We start from the raw sequence: 22,314 nt of genomic DNA on the forward strand, positions 1-22,314 counted from the left end.
AATTCTTAATTCCTATTTTCCAACTATAGCTACAATTAGCTGTCATTCTGTTCCATTTTAAGGAACAGAATATTTCGTCGTCATCATTACAGGCACTAACAGTTTCTTGCTCTGGGAAGAAGTATTCAATCATAGATAATTATAGCTGCATGAGGAGCTGTGTTTTTCAGGTTTATACTTATTCCCATCATTAGAATGAATGTAAGCCTGATTAGGTATTATGCTTGATGATTAAATATGAGCCCATTTAGGAGCTATGTGGTCACAGCTGCCAGATCAAAATACCCAAGTTTATGTTTTTCCCCATGTTGAATAGGGAATGAATGAATGGGGATTCTACAATCAATTTGGTTACACGCAGTTCTAAATTTGTTTTAGGTGTTCTATTGTTTTTGATTTTTTTAAAAAACTGTGTTTTATTTTAGCTTGAAGTACATATTTTTTCACTTACATGAGTTTTTGCCACATTATCTCTTTGGATATATAAAATAAAGAAATCTGTGTGCATTTGCTTGTAGCTTCCTCTTTGTGATTTGGAACTCAATCAATCGATATCAGTCACAATATCATGGGAAGAGAGCCCCCTTCAGCATTGCAAGAGAGGGTGTGCCCAGTGTATTAACATAGATCTGGGGTACCAAAGCGTGTTAGTGAACGGTAGAAGTTAAAGTATATAGATAATATTTGGGATCTGAAGGAAAAACACAAGTTGCAGAAATGTGACAGGTAAGAAATTCATGAGTTAGCTTATGGCAGGCATGTCCAACAGGTAGATCAAGATCTACCGGTAGATCATTGTCAGGGAACGGGAGCCAGGGAAGGGGGAGAGAATGGGAACTTACCGGGAGAAGGGTCCTTTAATAAGCAGTTTCTCTTCCTCGGACGAGGAGGATGACAAAGAGCTGTCAGGAGGTAATGAATCTGAGAGGGGGGAGGTACTTCCGGGGACAATCCACCCTCGTCAGAGAGTAAGGAGGGGGGCTGGGCTTAGGAGGTGGTTATGTTGGGGGAAGTCCAAGGGAAAGTCAGTCGGGACACTGACCCGCCATGAAAGTGTCGAACTTTTGAACTTGCTTTGTACATAGCTTCAAAGGCGTAATAAATCCTGTAAATATGGCTGGCTGCCCGGACTCTTATCTTCGCTAGCACTCACAACTCATTGCTGACAATCATAGATCAAGATCTACCGGCAGATCACTGGATGTCTGTAGTAGATCACTGGTAGATCACTGGCTCAACAACTTTGACCTGAACCCCCCAACTCTTGGGAGTTGGCTACCCCTGGCTTATGGAAACTATCCTGGCTGGGCTAGTGAAGAGCACTGGGGTATTAATGCAAAAAGCTATCCTCTCCCCCCCCCCCCACTTCGAAGACTGGACAGAGTCAGGAGATTTGAGGCGCTGCCGAGGTGACAGACTGTGTGCGTCAGTGGCGGAGCATGTCTGGTGTGTGTGTGTGTGTGTGTGTGTGTGCACATGCCTGTGCTGGGGGCGGGGCAAATGGAGACCACCGCATCCACCAAGCCCCCACTTCTGCTGGAGTGACACAATAGCATGGCTATTGCACCCTCCTCGCACCACCCTCTCTGGATCTGAGCCTTGCAAGGCTGAGATCGAAAGGTGCACAGTTCCCATGCCCTCCCCACTGCACTCCCAGAGTGGCCTTGCAAGGCTCGGATCTGGGGAGGGTGGTGTGAGAAGGGAGCAACAGCCACGCGCCCCTCACCACCAAAGGCGAAGCTGAGATTGAAGGACACATGGCTGCTGCACCCCCACACGGACACCCACCTTCCACCAGCCTTGCGAGGCTGGGATTCAGGGAGGTAATTTCTCCTCTGGTCACTGCTATGAAGAGATTGCCTGGATGATGGGCTATTGAGAGAACAAAGGATTCTGGGGCTTGGTGAGAGATGGAAAATGGGTGGGGGCCCTCCCTCAATAAACAAAAGACAGAACTGAAGTTTTGGGCAGCTATGATGTGAACTAGAGGAAAACCAAAATGCTAGAGAGAGGGTCAGAGCATGGTGTTTGATTTCTGTTTGAATCCAAGGCTGTGGATATGGGAAAAAGAAGACCAGTTTGGGGTGTTGGTGCTGTGAACCCCTTGTCAGGGAATGGCAGGACTCTGAAGGGGGGGGGGAGTAGAGGACCATGAGAATCGCCCAGGAAAGGAGACCAGTGATTGATGAGGTTTGGTGCTGCCTGCAAGGGAGGGTGGGGGAAGTCAGGACAGTCCAAGATGGAAGAAGGCATGCCAGAAGTGGTGGAAGAAGAAAGCGGTGTTCAGCCAAAAGGAGGGTCAGTAGACTCCCTACCTCCCCCCACCCTGCTATCTTCTAGAACCAGGAGGGGCTTGAAGCAGGAAGAGCAGCAGTGACTTCCATGCAGGAGAATTCTCAGGTATCGGGTGCACAACCCATCAGGGGAGGGTATATCAGCTGCAGAAAGTAGGGTCTCCCTCTTGCTGGAACTCCTCCACAGGGCCTAGACCTGTGGGCAGCTTCCTAGAGGGTAGAAAAATGTGTGTGTGTGTGTGTGTGTGTGTGTGTGTGTGTGTGTGCAGCCGGAACACTGTGCAAGCTGCTGCAAGTGTTTTCCTTGTTATTAAGAGTTAACTATCAGTTGTCCTGTCAATTAATAGTTAACCTAACTTGGCAGGGGAGGGCCAGGACAGCCCTGTATCGTAAGCTCAGATTGTATATACGTGTAAATAAATATATCATTTTAAATAAACCTAATAAAGAAATAAACCTTATAACATTTTATAATGATTATGGACGTACTTTTTAAATTGAGTCATGGTACTATTTTGGGATTCCTTGTGTTTAAAAATGGGCTATTTTTAAAACAACAGCACTAATGGATTCACTGTGATTTTCTCAAATACATTCAGTTTCCAAATGCTAAATATTTATTGCTCTGCTTCCAGTAAGGACTCATCTTTTAACATATCGTTTTTTGAGGTTGAATCCTGACAAGACAGATGTACTGTTTTGGGGGGATAGGGGTGGGTGGGTGTGGGGGACTCGCTGGTCCTGAATGGGGTAATTGTGCCTCTGAAGGACCAGGTGCGTAGCCTGGGGGTCATTTTGGACTCACAGCTCCCTATGGAGCCACAGGTCAATTCTGGTATGCAGGATGAGACCCTCCCTGACCGCAGACTGTCTTGCCAGAGTGGTGCATACTCTAGTTATAACCCGCTTGGACTACTGCAATGTGCTCTACGTGGGGCTACCTTTGAAGGTGACCCGGAAACTACAACTAATCCAGAATGTGGCAGCTAGACTGGTGACTGGGAGCGGCTGCTGAGACCACATAACACCGGTCCTGAAAGACCTACATTGGCTCCCAGTATGTTTCCGAGCACAATTCAAAGTGTTGGTGCTGAGCCTCAGCCCAGTAGACCTGAAGGAGTGTCTCCACCTCCACCATTCTGCCCAGACACTGAGGTCCAGCTCCGAGGGCCTTCTGGCAGTTCCCTCACTGCAAGACGCCAAGTTACAGGGAACCAGGCAGAGGGCCTTCTCAGTAGTGGCACCCGCCCTGTGAAACGCCCTCCCATCCGATGTCAAAGAGAAAAACAACTACCAGACTTTTAGAAGACATCTGAAGGCAGCCCTGTTCAGGGAAGCTTTTAATGTTTAATAGACTATTGTATTTCAATATTTTGTTGGAAACAAAATGGCTGGGGAAACCCAGCCAGATGGGCAAGGTATAAATAATAAATTTATTATTATTATTATTATTATTATTATTATTATTATTATTATTATTATTATTATTACTACAAGTTCAGTGCTATATTGCAGAATTCTCAGGGGTGGGACTTGCCTTCTAGAGCTTTAAACCATTGAGAGAGATCAAGAATAGTGGAGTTTTCTCCAAAATGTTCCATTAAATAAATAATGTTCCATTATTTTAATGTTGTATTTTATTTTTGTTTTTAAGTTGTAATCATTCATCTTGTTTTTATTATTGCTTGTAAGCCGCTCTGAGCCCGGCCTTGGCTGGGGAGGGCGGGGTATAAATAAAAAATTATTATTATTATTATTATTATTATTATTATTATTATTATTATTAATAATAATAAAATGTCCCAATTGGTTCCTTCTTTGGCTAGAATTTACTGCAATGACAAGGGAGGACTGGACAGCTTCCTCGGTTCACAGAGGCAGCATCTATAAGGTACAGCCACTCATTTATTCCCAGAATCCCCAGCATGAAATGGAATCTTGCAGCCATGTTCAGAATAATTCATTTGTGACCGTTCTTTAAGGATGAGGGCACTGCAGCTGCAGAAGACTTCCACAACAAAATTAATGACATTCCTCCTGTTTCAGGAGCTAGTTTGCTATACAGATTGACCAAATGGATATCAGGAACAAGGAGGGATATATTAAATATGAAGAGCAATGGGCAGAGCATTATCTTCCACGTTCAGGCTGGGACTTAGCCTGTAATAGCCTATTGTTATCTGAACTCAAAGAGAATTGGTTGTGAAACACCACTTTCTGAATTGCAGGACTATCTCAAATAATTTTGATCCATCAGAGACAGTGACCAGGAATGGAATATAACTAATTTCTCGTTACATGCAGCTCAATACAATAGGGTTAAATTACAGGTACATTTAATATTTCTAGAAAGTAATGTTGGTTCTTTAATTATTCATCCTGATTAGCTGCCTCCTGCTGTTCAACTCAGGCCTCAGTAAAATGACATAGCATTTGGGGGAAAAGATGCAGCCTAGTAAGCCAGAACCAGATGCCAAGATGGAGAAGATCTCCACAGCCACCATGTATTTGCCCTTGGTGCTCAGGTAGGTTGGAACAAAGGACAACCAAACACTGCAAAATACTAACATGCTGAAGGTAATAAATTTGGCTTCATTGAAACTGTCGGGCAGTTTTCTAGCTAGGAAAGCCACAATGAAACTGCCAAAGGCCAGTAAACTCATGAAACCCAGGACACAGTAAAACATGATCGTTGATCCTTCATTACATTCCAGTAAAATTTCTGTAGTCATTGAATGCATGTCAAGATCCGGGAATGGGGGAGAGGTTGCCAGCCACACACAACAAATTGCAGATTGAGTAAGGGTGCAGGAAAGAATAATGGATTTGGACAATTTCCCCCCAACCCATGTTCTGTATTTAGACCCTGGTCTTGTGGCCATGAAAGCGAGAGTCACAAGGGTGGTTTTGGCCAAGATGCAAGAAACTACCAATGAGAAGATCATGCCGAAAGCAATTTGTCGAATGAGGCACGTCACCTTCTCAGGTTGGCCAATGAAGAGCAAAGCACAAAGGAAGGAGAGCAGGAGGGAGATGAGGAGAGTGTAGGTGAGGTTCCGGTTGTTGGCTTTGACGATGGGAGTGTCCCGGTGCTTAATGAAGATCCAAAGCACCCAAGCTGTGGTGATAGAAAAGGAGAGGGCAAAAGTGGCCAGACTGATCCCCAAGGGTTCTCCATAGGACAAGAAGGTTATTTTCTTGGGAAGGCATCCATCCTGGGCATTGTTTGGGTAATGATCTTGTGGACATTGAAAACAGTCATCCATGTCTGGAAAACAAAAATAAATTTAGCTTCCAAGGCAAATGACATTGTTCCTTCCTCCTTCCCTGCCTATGAACTTGAGGAGACAGCAGCAGCGGGGAGGAGGTCTATGGGCTTCCTTCTTTCTTGGATCAGGCCCCTGCGGCAATTCTTCCACCAGTCCTGTGCTCACTCCCCAGGCCATCCTGCTGCCCTCTACCAGGTTCCACATATCCACCTCATTCTGACAACTTGAGGTGGGACACTCTCTGCCCTCACTGTCATTTCCCCCGAGCAACCCTCTTCTGGGTGATCTTTGTCCTCCCCCAAGGCATTCCTGCACCCCTCCCTTTGCTGGCACCCTCTTCCATGCCCTCTGTGTATGGCCAATCTGACCCATGGCAATACAGTCATACCTTGGCTCTCAAACAGAATCTATTCCGGAAGTCTGTTCAATTTCCGAAAATGTTCAAAAACCAAGGCACGGCTTCTGATGGGCTGCAGGAGTTTCCTGCACTCATTCGGAAGCCGTGTCAGCCGTGTCAGATGTTTGGGTTCCAAAGAACGTTTGCAAACCGGAACACTCACTTCCAGGTTTGCGGTATCCGGGAGCCAAAACCTTTGAGTTGCAAGGCGTTCGGGATCTGAGGTACGATTGCGTTTAACTGCATACTATCAGCCAAATCCATACAATTTAAGAATCAGGGAAATTAGTTTCTGACATGCATGTACTGGATCATACCTGATGGAGTCTATAAATACTGTCCAAAACATCTCTTACCTTCCTTGTTGGAAATCTTTCCTTCTGAACATGGGAGACAATCATAGCAGCAAGATGGCTTCCCTTCCTTTTTGGCACGACTATAACCAAAGTGGCAGTTCTGATTGCACAGAGAAGCAGGTCGTGACTGTTTATTTTTAAGAGAGAGGGAGAAGAGAGAGAAGTTAGGTAGTTCATGTCTCACAGGCCCATCCAAGAAACCTGCAGTTTAGAAATCAGTTGGTGTAAAGAAAAATAACAGAAGTTTTGAGTGAGGGTTCCTTTTAATGCAACCACCACAATACTGGACAGAGTGTTGGAACCTCTGTCATTAGAAACCCATAACCATGTTAATTATTATGTTGTTATCAAAATGTTTAGAATAACACTGAAGATTCAGGATAAAGACATTCTCTTTTAGCAATATTGTTAATGTACTAGGGCTGTGCGAGGACCTCTGGAACCTGATCTGTGGCTCCAGTCTGTAAATCTTACCTGATTTATAGCCTCGTTTGGATCATGATCTGGATTTTACATACCTCCGGAAATCCCTTTGACTTGCATTGTGAAGCAAAATGGGCACTAATTTCTTGTTTATTTGACATAGTGCCATGAAGGCTGGGGACACTGAAGTCCCTACAAGGGGATTCACCCTCCCAAATTCCAGGTGGGTCACTCCAGGGGCTTCCATGCTAGTCCCCTTTAAAAATCCATTAAAAATAAAATATTACAAAGACCATGTGTCAGAGCTGCCCGAGGTCCCAGCTCACAAAGGACCAACGCCAGTTCGTTTTTATATACAAAAGTCTTTATTGAAGTTCAGTTTCACTTTCACAGCCGCGGCGCGCAGCTCTACGTCTCAAACTCTAGACCGTTGCACTGCTCCTGTCACTGCTTCCCCCTTCGGGGAGGCTAGCTGGACCTGACCTCCCCTCCGTTCCCCCACTCTCCGATAGAGGCGTGGTCAGCCCTGACTCATCTTCTCTCCCTGCTGGAGGAGACGCTGGCCCTGACACATGGGACTCTTCCCCCCCACTACGCTCTGGTGGGGAAGCTGGTCCTGATCTCCCGCTGCTGCTTTGGGAGTCCACGCTGGCCCCTTGTTTCTGGTGCGTCCCCCCTGGGACCCCCCCTTGCCCTGACCATCGGCGCCCCCTTCTGGGAATCTTCTGATTCGCTGGAGAAGCTCATGGAATCTCTCGGGTCACTGTCATTCTCCCCTCTGCTGCCCTCAGATTCTTCCCCTTCGCTCTCCATTTCCTCTCTCTCCTGTGCCTCTGCTCCTGAGCCCCTGACATCCATCCCCTCTCGAAGCCCCCCCTTCCCCCCTCCCCCTCTTCGGGTGCGGGTTCCGGGTGCTCCAGTGCTGTGGGGGTGAGTGCGGGATACCGTTCTTTCCCCCTGGTGTGCAGCCGGCCAGCGGGATCCGGCCAGCCCGTAATGGGCTCGTCGACGTCGATCTCCTCTGCTTCCATCTCTCTGCAGTTGTGCTCGAACCCAGGATCCTCCCCCAACACGTCCATGTCCTTCCCTCCCCCTGTTACCTCGGGTGATGCTGCGTGTAAGGGCCCCCTCAGCAGTTCCCTGCTCCACCCCACCTCCGGTTGATTGTCCCACCAATAAGAGCGGTCTGTGACAAACCCCGAGAGTGATCCCTCTGGGGAGCTTGTTTCTGGCGCCGTTTCCTCAGCTGATGAGAACCCCTGGAACGTACTGGCTGAAAGTGTGGGTGTGAAAAGCCAGTCGTCGAAATAATCTGCCGGCATCGGTCTGTGTGGGAAGAGTGCATTGAACTCATCTTTGAGGTAGTGCTCCTCCACGGCATAGTACGGTACCCACCTGTTGGTGCTGGCCGGGGTACCTTCCCTGGCGAGGAGATATTCAACTCCCTCTTCCCCCCATCTCGAGTCTAAAATCTCCGTGACCTCGTTGAGTGGTGCCGCCCTCGGTGACCCCTCCCCTGTTGGCGATTTGCTGAGTGGGTCTGGTGCGTTCCCTGGCGCCTGAAACCTGTGGGGTTCCTTGTAGGGTGTGAGCACTGACCTATGAAAGACCGGGTGCATTCTGGAGCCCTCCGGAAGTGTCAACCGGAAGGCCACTGGATTGATTTGTGCCTCGACTTGGTAAGGCCCTAGCTGCTTGTGTCTGAGCTTCTTCTTAGCTAACGTTCTGGCCGGCACTGCCTGGGCTGCTAACCAGACCCAGTCCCCCACCTGGATGTCTTCCCCAACTCTCCTGTGCCTGTCTGCCTGCATTTTGTAGGCGTGTTTTGCGAGTTCCAAGTGCCTTCGGAGTTGCTCGTGGACCTCCTGTAACTCTGCTGCCAAGTGCTCTGCTCCCCGTGGCTCCCCCTCCCCCTTCGTCTCTAACCCCGGGAAGGTTCTGGGATGCCGCCCATTGTTGGCGAAGAATGGTGTCACTCCTGTAGACCCGTGCTTCGTGTTGTTGTAGGCAAACTCGGCCAGCGGTAGGTAGTCCACCCAGGTCGAGGGCTGTTGATTCGCATAGCATCGCAGGTACTGCTGCATGATGGCGTTGACCCTCTCCGCTTGTCCGTTGGTCTGCGGGTGTCGTGCCGACGCTAAGTTGATCTTGACGTTCAGGATGCCCAGCAGCTTCTGCCAGAAGCTCGAGATGAATTGGCGCCCCCGGTCGGACAGGATGGACCGTGGTAAGCCGTGAACTTTGAACACGTGGTCTATGAACAGCTTGGCGGTCTGTTCCGCTGTGGCCACCTTCGCGCAAGGAATGAAGTGCGCCATCTTGGTGAACAGGTCTACGACCACGAGTACCGCTGTTTTGCCTCGCGAGCTGGGCAGATCTGTGACAAAGTCCAGGGCCACTTTCTCCCACGGTTCGAGCGGCGTCTGTAGCGGTTCCAGCAGTCCCGCCGGCTTTCTGTGTACTGGTTTGGCCCTTTGGCATGTGTCACACCTAGAGACGTAATCCGTGACTTCTCCCCTCATCTTGGGCCACCAAAAGTCTCTGGCTACTAATTCCGCCGTCTTGTCCTTGCCGAAGTGCCCAGCGCTGGGCGCGTCGTGTAACTGTTGCAGGACTTTCGCACGGAGGTCGTCTCCCGGCACGTAGAGAGCCCCTTTGCGGATGAGCAGTCCGTCGCGTATCTGGAACTCGTCGTCCTTCGCTGTGCCTCTTCGCACCTCCTCCATCTTGGATTGTGCGAACGAATCCGTCTGCAGCGCGCGACGTACCGCGTCCAGGTCCACGGTGGCTGACGCGCACGCCCACGCTTTCAGTGCGAAAATGTGTTTGGCCGCCACCGGTGCCGCTTCCTCGAGATACTGCGGCTTCCTGGATAGTGCATCCGCCATGACGTTGTTGTCTCCCGGGATGTATTCTATCCGGAAGTCGAAATCCGCAAAGAACTCCGCCCAGCGGATGTGTCTCTGGTTCAGGAACTGCGCCGTGCGCCAGTACTCCAGGTTCTTATGGTCCGTGCGGACCTGCACTGTGTGTCTGGCTCCGATGAGGAAGTGCCGCCACGCCTTGAAGGCTGCATGAATGGCCAGCAACTCCCTGTCCCAGATGGTGTAGTTCTGTTCCGACTTGCTGAGTTTCCTGGAGTAGAATGTGCATGGCCTCCAGTCCCCTTGCGGATCTTGCTGCAACAGGACCGCCCCCACAGCTCTGTCCGAGGCGTCCGTTTCAACCCTCATTGGTTTGCTGGGGTTTACGTGTAGCAGCTGTTCTTCGGATGCGAAGAGACGCTTGAGTCTCTGAAAGGACTGCTCCGCCTGGTCTGTCCAGGTGAACTTCTTCTTCTTGGAGCTGAGGGTGTCCGTGAGGGCCGCCGTCTCCATCGCGAACCCCTTGATGAACTTGCGATAAAAGTTGGCGAAGCCAACGAACTTCTGGACCTCCTTCCGATTGCGCGGGCTCTTCCAGTCCAACACCGAGCGGACCTTGGTGCTGTCCATGGCGAGTCCCTTGTCGGACAGCTTGTAGCCCAGGAAATCCACCTCCGTCATGTTCAACTGGCACTTCTCCAGTTTGGCGTAAAGTCTGTGCTCCCGTAGTCTCTGCAGGACCTCCTTGACATCTCCCTCGTGAGCCTCCTGCGATTCCGAGAAGATCAGGATGTCGTCTAGGAAGCAGACGCACGTCTTGTAGAGGAGTCCCGCTAACACGTGGTGCATGAAGGCTTGGAAACAATGGGAGCCATTTTGCAGACCAAACGGCATAACTCCATATTCATAGGTGCCTAAAGGCGTAAACATGGCCGTCTTCCACTCATCGCCCTCCCGCATGCGTATAAGGTTGTACGCCCCTCGTAGATCCAACTTGGTGAAGATTCGTCCCTTCCTCACCGTCGCGAGCAGGTCGTCGATCTTGGGCATGGGGAATGCTGTGGGCTTTGTCCTGGAATTTATGATTCTGTAATCAACTACCAGCCTCCGTTGGGGCGTGTCTTTCTTCTTCACGAAAAACATGGGACTGCCCCCCACTGCTCTGGATTCTCGGATGAATCCCCGCTTCAAGTTGTGATCTATGAACTCCCTGAGTTCTTGCAGTTCGTCTTCAGACATGGAATACAGTTTTCCAGTCGGCAGCGTCGCCCCCGGCAGGAGGTCAATCTTGCAGTCGTAGGGCCTGTGGGGAGGCAGCTTGTCCGCTTCCTTCTCGCAGAAGACCTCCAAAAACGCCTTGTACTTGTTGGGTACCGCTTGCACCATGCCTAAGTGTAGCTGTGGTTCATCCTCTTGCCCCTCCTCTTCCTGGCTGGTCCGGATGCAGTGTTCTGCGCAGTAGGAGGAGCAGAAGGTCAATTGCCGCTGGTACCATGCTAATGCCGGGCTGTGCCTATCCAGCCAACTCATGCCCAACACTATGGGCGTGTCCGACAGGTGGGTGACGTTGAAGCTGATGACTTCGCGGTGATTTCCAATTTGCATTACCATAGGCGGTGTTTGCTGTACCACCTGTCCTCCCAGTAGCTCTCTGCCATCGACTGTGACGATGTTTAGGGGCATTGTGGCTGGTAGGAGCGCTATGCGATGTTGCCTGATGAAGTCCACTCCTACAAAGTCTGCATTACTACCAGAGTCAATGGTAATAGGGACTTCCAGGGTGAGTCCATTGGGCAGCTGGAGCGATGCGGTGAGTTGCACCACTGGTTTGGGTGGGAGGGGGTCTGTGGGCTGTAAAATCTCTGGGGACTGCTTCACTGACTCGCCTGGCTGGGCCCCAGTGCCTCTGCCTCCAACCAGGCTTCGTCGTTTCCCTGTAGCTGTTCCCCCTGCTGAACTGCTCCCCTTACTGTTGCTGAGGCTGCAGTGTGCCTCTGGATCCTCTGGGGACACTCTTTGGCCATGTGCTGCGCACTGTCGCAGATGTAGCACTTCCTGTTCCCTCTAGGAGCCTTCGCCTTGACTGCTCCTGGTGTTTGGGCTCTGGTCGCTGTCTGAGCCCTGGCACCACCTGTCTCCATCGGTTCTTCTCCCCCCTCCAGTGGAGGCGTGGATTGCGCGCGCCCTGTCTCTCTGGGTAGGAAGGGAGTTGTTCTGGCTGGTGTGCGCCCCAAGCTTCCCTCATCCCTGCTCCAAGGGCGTTCTTCCAGTCGCACCCCTATTGCCAGCGCTCTCTGGACGACTTCTGTGGTGCTGTTAGGTCTCTATCCCCTCGCCAGCTCATCTTTCACGGCCCCATTTAGTCCCTCCCAGAACAGATCCCTTACGGCAGCGGAGTCCTTCTCCCAGCCCAGCACATTTACTAACGCAAAAAAAGCGGGAGTGATATTGTCTCACAGTGGCTTTGCCCTGCTTCAGCCCATGCATTTCCCTCCTGGCCACATCCACATCTACCGTTGATTTAAAACAATCGTCCATAGCCTTGATAAATGCTTTTGAATCTTGGAGGGCGGGATCATTTTCGCGCCATAAATTGCGCAGCCACGATTTAGCTTCCCCATGCAGATGAGTTATTATGAAGCCCACTTTCTCCTCCTCATCTCTAAAGTCTTTCCGAAGCAAATTGAGCGCGAAAACTATGTCTGCTCTGAAGTTAGGATACTGCTGCAGGTTCCTGTCGAAGTGCGCTACGATGCTGCCCCCCCTCTTCCCGAGGCCAACTCCCTCCGGCTTGGGTCCTGGCAGCCCCTCTTTGCCCAAACGTTCCCACCTGGTCCGCAGATCCTGGCAGAGCGCTACAGCTTCTTCCTCTCTCTTTCTGGATGCTGCTACTTCTGCGTAAAGCGTCGTGACTGCTTCTTGCAGCTCTTTCACCTTCTCCTCTGTAGTCATCTTTGCCTATCTTCGTGAGCTCGCAAAACACCAAGTTTTGCCCCTCGCTGCGCCAGCTCAATTCTATCATAAAGGGTTCAATTCTATCATAGAGACAGAGCTTACTGTCAGAGCTGCCCGAGGTCCCAGCTCACAAAGGACCAACGCCAGTTCGTTTTTATATACAAAAGTCTTTATTGAAGTTCAGTTTCACTTTCACAGCCGCGGCGCGCAGCTCTACGTCTCAAACTCTAGACCGTTGCACTGCTCCTGCCACTGCTTCCCCCTTCGGGGAGGCTAGCTGGACCTGACCTCCCCTCCGTTCCCCCACTCTCCGATAGAGGCGTGGTCAGCCCTGACTCATCTTCTCTTCCCGCTGGAGGAGACGCTGGCCCTGACACATGGGACTCTTCCCCCCCACTACGCTCTGGTGGGGAAGCTGGTCCTGATCTCCCGCTGCTGCTTTGGGAGTCCACGCTGGCCCCTTGTTTCTGGTGCGTCCCCCCTGGGACCCCCCTTGCCCTGGCCATCGGCGCCCCCTTCTGGGAATCTTCTGATTCGCTGGAGAGGCTCATGGAATCTCTCGGGTCACTGTCATACTCCCCTACGCTGCCCTCAGATTCTTCCCCTTTGCTCTCCATTTCCTCTCTCCCCTGTGCCTCTGCTCCTGAGCCCCTGACACCATGAGTGCTCAATTCTGCAACTTCTCATACTCATGTGTTTGCCCAGTTTCTTACACCAAGTATTTGAGAACCTTTGTGTTTATCTTTTTAAAAACCTGGAGATTAATGGGCAGGCAGCAGCCCACTTGGTAGGATAACAAAAGTCAGGGGTCTTCTGAGGGGCAAATTGTCAGCAAAGAGAAAAAGTAAAATATTCATTGAAGTCGCAGTAGAGACCCTATCATAGCATTGGCTGATTCAGGAAAAATACCCAATGCCTATGCCAAAGCCGGCCTAAAACTGTAATCAATAAAGTTGTGGCCATTTAGATCACAAGCCATTGTCATTCCATTTTTGCAGCATCTGCACTTCCAAACTCCTCCCACCGGTGACCTCTGGCCCGCTGCACTTGGGTTAAAAAATAAAATGGTGTAACACCACTAGGATGCAGAAAACAAGCTGGGTCCTTAATAGTTTGAGTTCCTCACTTGAAGCTTTATAAATTTATATATTGTAACATCACGAATGGAAATCATTAATTATGTAGCTGTTGACTAAGGGATTATTATTATCATAACTGAAATGTAACCAACATTAATTGAGATTATGGAACGCAGTGATATGAGATCGGAAACGCACCCAAACCATTATGGGGGGAGCCACTTTAACGAAAACGTATTAATTGGAAGTTGATTGGCACTTTGATAATTGTATTATTTGGGAATGAATTGATAATTGTTATAATTTGGCTATTATTGGGGGTATATTGGAAAACTAATAAAAATTATTTTAAAAAGCAAGTGAGCTGTGTCCTTCTGATATTTTGTTGTGAGAAACTATAAATGCAGCAACAACAGCAACAATGATTAGCAGTGAGAAAATTTTAAAACACAGCAAAAAAAAATTTAAAAAAAGAACACACAGAAGGATAGGACTGGGATTGACTGGGAAAAGATAGAAAATAAACCCCTTCAGTGTCACACTGCCCAGCATGTGATTGGAGAGTGTTGGGTGGGGTCTCCACCTAGGCGTTCTCCTTATCTTCAATTATAATTAACAGTTGCCACATTTCAGAGACATTCTGCTCTTAAAAGGGGCTGCTCTGAGGTACAAAATGGCACAGATTTCTACAAACTGATTTTGGATGTGCTGGTCCACCCTGTAGTGATTTGTAGCTGCTTCAACCCTATCAGGACAGGACACCAATTGGCCTGAATGGGCCTGGTTCTGTTTGGGAGTTGGCTGAATCTGCTGCACAGCCAATTATATCACACCATAGAATTGTTGGAAGGGATCCCAAGGGTCATTTAGTTGAACCCCCATATGTTAGTAAAACAGGAATTAGACAACCTATTCAGTTCCTTTGAATATCAAGAAGGGATAGCCCCAAAGCTTCCTGAATGCTTTCATCAAAATCAATCCTTGTCCCTCTGTCCAATGTGTTGAGCTCTTGTTTGATCCTGATGTATTCCTCATCAATATTGGAATCATTACTTTGGAAGATGATCTAGATTGGTGCTGTGGTCCCAGATCTCCCAGCCACATTTAATTTAACTGTGAGGGATATCTGTTTTAGGGTTTAACCAGTGAAACATTTATTGACCATTGAGGAAATGAATGGAGAATCCCTGGAGTGGACTTTACCTGGTTGAACCTGTTGGGCCACACAATGGCATCATAATCCAAGCTGAAGCCTTCTTCCGAGGCAACCTGTGTGTCCATTGCTCCAACTTTGACTCTGATAAAGGACTCATTTGGCAACACAACCCAATTGATTATATCAAATCCAGTAATTAATTCCCCATTTTGGTCAAGGGAAACTTTCCCCCCAACACTATTGTTAAAAGAGACTCTTCTCAGAATTTTGTGGAGCTAGATCAAAGGGAGAATAAAAAATGGAATTCATAACGATTTGTTGAACAATTTACATTTACAAGAAGTTGATTACATTTCACATGTGAGGGCTATGGTTCATTGTTCTTTAAAAGACTATGCAGGTTAATCTTTGTCATTTTTGTATCAGGGACTTATTAGAAATGGAAATGCTCTTTGGAGAGTATTTTTAGCACTAGGAAAATGATATGAAATCTTAAATTCAATCTGTCCACTGAGATCACAGCACTCAAAACAGTTAAATATCAGAGGATATACAAAAAAAGTGGGAATGATATGAATTGTTTTTAGAAAGAAACCAGAGCACTCCATGTCTTAGCAGTGATATGCATTTATTATAATATTTTTTATCCCACCTGCACAACTCTCAAAGCAGTTAACACCATAGGGTGCAAAATAACATAAAATGACATAAAACAAGTTCTAGATACTCACAGATATAGTAACCTTTTTTAGTTTAGGGTTGCCATATTTCAAGCCATTAAAATCTGGACAAAACAATTGTTTTGGGAGCAAAGTTGTTGAGCTTTTTTGGCAAAATTGCAGGAAAAAAACTACCATTTTTGAGCTATTTTTATGGAAAATCAGCAAAAACGGCACTGCTGACATTGGACCGATTACTTAGAAATTTGACCAATTTCCGCCCACACACTGCTGCTGGCTGCAGTATTCTGTATATGTCTGGGAAAATCTGGACATATGGCAACCCTATGTTGGACTCTCTCATTACCTGCCAGGAGCGTAGACTTAGGAAATCCCATTTCTCTTTTTCTGCCATTGCTCTGTATTTTATTGTGTGGTGATGCATAGCATTCAGAGCATGTGCAAGAGCATATAGAGCATTGTAGACGGCATAGCTGTGGCTACTTGTCTTCATTTCAAAAACAGATGCAGGAAGGTCCTCCAGCTTCTCCTCCCCAGTGCAACATTTGTTGTGTGCTTTCTCTAGAGATGGATGAGGGAAAACACATTCAAATGCTGCTTCCCAGAAGTCTCTGATAAAGCCATCTTCAACTTCCAAGTTAGGATTTCTCATCTGAAGAAATTTCTGGAATCCAGGAATCTCCTTTGAGTGGACTGCAAAGGATAGAGCTCCATGGAAGACTTGTACGTCCAAATATTTCACAAATGAACACGAAGCGAAATCCATCTGGGCTGTCATAACCCAGACCTTTGTCTTGGATTGCATTGGTATATCATCTGTTCCTTGAAGCTTGAGCATGGCCCGCATTACCATCATGGTATGAATTTCACCATTCACAAGCACAACATTGGCAGTGCTTTCCATAATAATATCCAATGCTTTTGAACCTTCCTCAAGTGTTTCATAAAACTCACTGGAAAATGTTAGTTTAGGAAATGTTTCTTGAAAAGCAACGCAAATGCCTCTCTCGGCAAACATGGGAAGAACATTTTGTACAAACATCTCTCCAGTGTCGTCTTTGAGAGATAACACCCCAATCCATATCCATCTGAAATGCAGCAGGAGCTGGAGAATCCCCTTATATTGATGAGACCCCTTTGGGAACATCTGATGGAGAAAAGCTCCTTGGATGTTGCTATTTGTCACAGGAGAAGAGCCGTAGATGAGCTAAAGAGGATAATTTTTAAAAGAGGGAAGTGTCACAACATTAAGATATCAGGTTTCAACAAAACTAAATATTTTGGGGCTTTTTTCCTTTGATTAACGTTTATGGACAAGAAGGTCCCCTGCCCCCCCAAAATAATTCCATTAGGTTAATAGAATTAGAAGGGAGTGGTTTTGGAAAAGTATTGATTTAAGTGACTTTTAGTTATACAAGGCAGGTGGGTGTATATATATCAATTCATAGAAAACATCAAAGAATTTTACAAAAACTGGACATAATAACTATACCATAAAAACCCTACAAAAAAAGAGTTAACATCAGAAATCAGGCAACTATGGTAGAAAGATGGACTCTTCATTGCCTACGTAAAACTGATGGTATATAAAACTTTTCAGCAGACATTTACAAGTTGAAGCAGAAGACAACTGCTAAGTCCCTGTTGACTTCTGTGGAGAATGTGGCAAAAATTTTCAGTGACGCCATGAAATTACGCCCCTATAGATCTTTAGAGCCAGCTTTGTTTCTCACATTGTCTGGATGGTTTTATCCCAAAGTACCTCCTACTATGTTTTGTTACCTGTGTTGTGTTCGGATCCATATATGCAATGCACTCTTTTTACGCCAATAAAGGAGATTGGGTTGAATTGAATTGAGTCAATACTGTGCAAATCACTAAAAGCTTGGTTTCTTGTGGTAGTCAAATGAGCCTTGTCAACTCATGGAATGACAAGAGATGCTCCTGCATATGATCTTAGTGATTGAGCTGAGATATAAGGGTTCAGGCAGTCCTTGAGGTACCCTGGACATAAGCTTTGTAAATTTGGGTGATGTATATATGCAGTTGGGATGCCAGGAATAGAACAGTGAGTCGAACAAGAAAGAAAGTATGTTAGAAAGATATGGGAACAGGAGAGAGAGAGAGAGAGAGAGAGAGAGAGAGAGAGGGGGGGGGGGAGAGAGAGAGAGAGAGAGAGAGAGGGAGAAAGAGAGAGAGAGAGAGAGAACTAGGTGAAACAAATTTAAGGTCAGCTAGTGTGCTGATTTATAGGAAATTATGTCATACGGATTGGCCAGTAACGGTTGATTGATTGAATACTGTGTTAAGGTGATAAAAAAAAGCGTTTTCCATTTCAAACAATGCAGATCATGGATTATGTTTCTAAAGCCTTAAGAAAGAAAGTCAATCCCTGTACAGGCAATGACTTTCTAACTGGCATTGGCAAATCTTTCTAATTGGCATTTATGGATATTATGTTTAGAGAGGAAATGCTTATCTCCACTGTAGCACTCAGTTCTTCCCATACTAGTACTGGTTGCTTTGTAACTTTATTCTACTGATTCAATTAACATTAGCAAATGTGATTTTTGTAAACCTTTGCATGAAATCAAAACACAAACCTCCCTCGGCAAACAGGGTAAGAATGTTTTGGACAAATCTCTCACCAGCAAATGTCTATACACTTAACTTACTTGTGGCATCTTGTACATGGACAGGACAGCTGACATGTAGAGACATAAGTCGGAGTTTGGTCCCCCAACGGCTGCTACTGGAGTGCTCTCACCATCACACTTGTAGTTGGGGGTGAGTCTGCCCCGTCCAGAGAGGAGTTCCACTGAGGCATGATAAGTCCATCCTGCGGTGAAATGGCTGTTATATATGTGGCAGCCCAGTGTGACATTGGGTAAGATATAGGGGTTTTCATTGATCTCCTCTACAGCAAATACAAAGGCCATAATGTGCTGGTAGAGTTGTGTCACTGACCTGGAAATGAGATTCATATATAAAAATGCACAGAACTAAATTAAACCAGAGGTGAATGAAATTGATGGCAGCTTTTGACAACAAAGAACTGGCAAGAGTGAGAGATGAAACTATGGCAAAGCTACAAGGAGCAACTGATGAGCTGGAAGAACTCACTTGATGAATTGGGAGAATACAGGCATATGGAGAAATGAAGCAACTCAGTGATAGAGCTGGGATTCTGGGAAACATAAACGAGGTTATAAATGGAGACATGGAGAGATTTCTGGACATCTATGGAATGGAGAGAGAAAGAGCTCTCCCTACGACTTGGAGTGATTAAATCCCTGGCATGCTTTGTGGGGGGAAACAAAACCAGAAGAAATGTAAATGTAAATGGGATCAGGCTGGAAAAACATAGCAAATACTACAAGAAGTGGAAATTGAAGGTAAAGAACTGAGTGTGGAGCAATATATATTGAATATTGTCTTAATGTATGTTCACAGATGTGATACTCTTATACATACAGAGAGGGAAAGATTTATCGTTATTTAATATGGAGGTATGCTTGCTGAAATTGGTGGAGGCAAAGCTGGTATGTTTAGCTACTGAAAAACTATTGCTAACTTTTAGCAATATTATAAATTGGGAACCGTTTCTGGACTTGTTTGAAATTGAAGGTGAACACACAATAACTGGATTTCAAGATTGGAAAAATACTGGTTTATGGGTACTGGAATACTTGAATGTTGTGGAGTGAATGTTCTGAATCATTCTTTTTATGTAACTGACAGACAGAATCTGAAGCCCTTTTATTTTATTTTTTCCTGTTTTTCTTTCTTTTCTTTTCTCCTTTCTTTTTCTATAAAGATATCTAGCTGTCTCAAAAAGATCAAAGGCTTCAGGGTATAAGAAAGGAGATTCTGACTAAACATCAGGAAGAGATTCCTGATGGTAAAAACTCTTCAACAGGGTAACCGACTCCCTTGGAAGGTTGTGGACTCACCTACATTGGTAGTTTTTAAGCAGAATTTGGATGGCCATCTGTCATGGATGCTTTAGTTGAGATTCCTGCGTTGCAGGGAGTTGGACTAGATGACCCCTGGGGGTCCCTTCCAACTCAACAATTTTATGATTCTATTAATATATGCACCCAGTGTAGGAGAATGTTTGGTAACATTGGCAGACAAATATGGATGTGTTGTTCCCATGAGCAGGAGGACATATGCATTCACATCACTCAACTATACATAGCAATACTTTAGTTACTACTGAACTCTGGAAAACTCAAAAAATAGAATGTGCTTTTCTTATATTAATTGCAATTTATTTTGAGTTAAATCCTGAGATATTTTGTAATTAAGGTTGTGCATTTGGAAATTTCACATATTCATCACACATTTACATGTGTCTCAGAGTCATGCTTCCCACAGCAATGTGCATGTATTTTTCTAGGGCAGAAACTTAATATACCATTGTTGTTGCTACTAATATTATTACTTTTGTTACTACAAGTCCTAATCCCATTACTGTTGCTGTTGCTGCTGCTTGTACAAATGATAAGAGCAGGGGGAAGATTTTTAAAATGAGTTGAGGACATCGTAGTTCTCATTATTCTAAGGATAACCTAAAACTCACTATTTGAAAGTGATGAACCATTCCTTTCAGCATAGGTGACCGATAAACAATAAATGAATCCAAAACTAAAAATGGGAAATATGGCGGGGGGGGGGGGAGTCTCTACACAAATAATGTGGAAAGTACTAAAAGCTGTTGATTTTGAAACAGAAATAGTTTAAAAGAGCTACTCACAGTTGTGTGTTTGCTCACTACGAACAGACACTGTTTATAGTTACCAATATTGATTGAGCAAATTTACCCTCAACCATAAACACTGGAACTGTTAAAAGGGAAAAAATGGTGCATAATGATGAAATAATATAGTTAAAGCTATAGTTTTCCCTGTAGTGATGTATGGAAGTGAAGGCTGATTGCCGAAGAATTGATGCTTCTGAATTCTGGTGCTGGAGGAGACTCTTGAGAGTCCCATGGACTGCAAGAAGATCAAACCTCTCCATTCTGAAGGAAACCAGCCCTGAGTGCTCACTGGAAGGACAGATCCCGAAGCTGAGGCTCCAAGACTTTGGCCACCTCATGAAAAGACTCCCTGGAAAAGACCCTGATGTTGGGAAAGATGGAGGGCACAAGGAGAAGGGGGCAACAGAGGACGAGATGGTGGGACAGTGTTCTCGAAGCTACCAACATGAGTTTGACCAAACTGTGGGAGGCAGTGGAAGACAGGAGGGCCTGGCGTGCTCTGGTCCAGGGGGTCACGAAGAGGTGGACACAACTAAATGACTAAACAACAATATCACAAATGTGGAATATTTTGATTACAGGTGTATAATATGGTTAGCAAAGTACATCTCCTTACACATTGTCATCAAAGAGTTCAGCAGATGGGGGCTCCTCGAAGGTTGTTATACTTGAAGCTATATAAAGCTGTGACATAACGCCAGCAATGATGAGGTCTCCAGACTGATAATATTGGTGAAGAATAGGAAGAGGTTCCCAGAAGCAACATTGAGAAATAAGAACCTTGCATGCAACTGGTAGCAGCAGCAATAGTAACAAGTTTGCAAATAGTGCTATCTTGAAGGGGAAAATCTTAATTTCTTCCCATACTGTCATTTGACTGTCCCTGAATGACAACATCTGAGCAGAATAGCCACACATGTAGCTGACGCAAAGCCGGAATTACACGATGTAAAAAAAACCAGTAATCAGACCGACAGAGCCCTGGCTCTCAGTAACACAGGTTGTGAATGACATTGGGGATATTAATAACACCCAGCAGTCTTGGTTCATAATTCTGCATTTGTCCACTGGAATTCCCTAGCAGCAATGAGAAGAAGTAGACGTAATTATGATTAATTTTGTAATTACAGGACAGACCATAATCTGCCCTGGCTTTTAAGTTTTTTGTCACATTGCAAGAAAAAACAACATGTTTTTCATATCTCACCAAAGTCTTAACTGGCGCTCCTGAATGGGCGATCAAGAAAGTTATAATGAGAAACAGTGGAAACAACTGTGGAAATTGGGACCACACACATACACACAAGTTCTACAAATGGATAACCATTTTATAATAAACCTATTTATTGATGTTGTATATAACCTTGAATAAATTCTAACAGGGCCATCTTTTCAAAACTTGAATACATTCATAATCCAAATTAAATATCCAATGTATAAGAGTTATCATATGTATTTCCCGATATGTATTAAGAGCTTCAATCAATTAAAATACAGCTTAAAATCAGATTAAGATCAAAGTAAAATCAGATGGCAGCCCTCCGGCCCAACTATTTATGCTGGTCTTATATGGGCTGCTTGGAAGAGCTAGGGAGGCCGCCTACATGCAGGGTCTTATAGAAGGTCCTTATAAAGGAGGGGGAGTCAGACTGGGCCCCAACCAAAGGCATGGCAGAGCAGCTCCGTCTTGCAGGCCCTGCGAAAAGATGTCAAATCCTGCAGGGCTCTGGTCTCTTGCGACAGAGTGTTCCACAAGGCTGGGGCCAGGGGCTGCTGAGAATAGTAATAAATGCCTTGGAATTTTAAGAAAGAAATATCAATACAGTGGTACCTCGGATTAAGTACTTAATTCGTTCCGGAGGTCCGTTCTTAACCTGAAACTGTTCTTAACCTGAAGCACCACTTTAGCTAATGGGGCCTCCTGCTGCCACCGTGCCGCCGGAGCACAATTTCTGTTCTCATCCTGAAACAAAGTTCTTAACCTGAAGCACTATTTCTGGGTTAGCAGAGTCTGTAACCTGAAGCGTATGTAACCTGAGGTACCACTGTAAACCATTTGCAATGTTCTTTTGGGAC

At 46.1% G+C, this 22,314-nt stretch overlaps 1 protein-coding gene across 1 annotated transcript; it reads right to left on the reverse strand.

Moving 5' to 3' along the window:
- Nucleotides 1-4,660: 4,660 nt before the first annotated feature.
- Nucleotides 4,661-20,931, reverse strand: LOC114586902 (vomeronasal type-2 receptor 26-like). Its single transcript, XM_028710756.2, has 6 exons — nucleotides 20,855-20,931; nucleotides 18,149-18,440; nucleotides 15,820-16,680; nucleotides 14,841-15,068; nucleotides 6,317-6,443; nucleotides 4,661-5,562 (listed from the first exon to the last, which is right to left on the reverse strand). The coding sequence occupies exons 1-6, from the start codon at nucleotides 20,929-20,931 to the stop codon at nucleotides 4,661-4,663; spliced, it is 2,487 nt and encodes an 828-aa protein (XP_028566589.2).
- Nucleotides 20,932-22,314: the final 1,383 nt, after the last annotated feature.

This window comes from Podarcis muralis, chromosome 16, assembly GCF_964188315.1.
Source record: "Podarcis muralis chromosome 16, rPodMur119.hap1.1, whole genome shotgun sequence".
Lineage (NCBI taxonomy): Eukaryota > Metazoa > Chordata > Lepidosauria > Squamata > Lacertidae > Podarcis > Podarcis muralis.

Excerpts from the sequence above, each read along its gene's own strand:
- LOC114586902 (XM_028710756.2), bottom strand. The coding sequence starts at position 20,931 with ATGTCACAGCTTTATATAGCTTCAAGTATAACAACCTTCGAGGAGCCC. Across the intron at positions 15,069-15,819 it reads TAAGTCTACGCTCCTGGCAG|CTCCACAAAATTCTGAGAAG; the intron begins GTAATGAGAGAG and ends CCTTTGATCTAG. Across the intron at positions 5,563-6,316 it reads AAAGATTTCCAACAAGGAAG|ACATGGATGACTGTTTTCAA; the intron begins GTAAGAGATGTT and ends TTTGTTTTCCAG.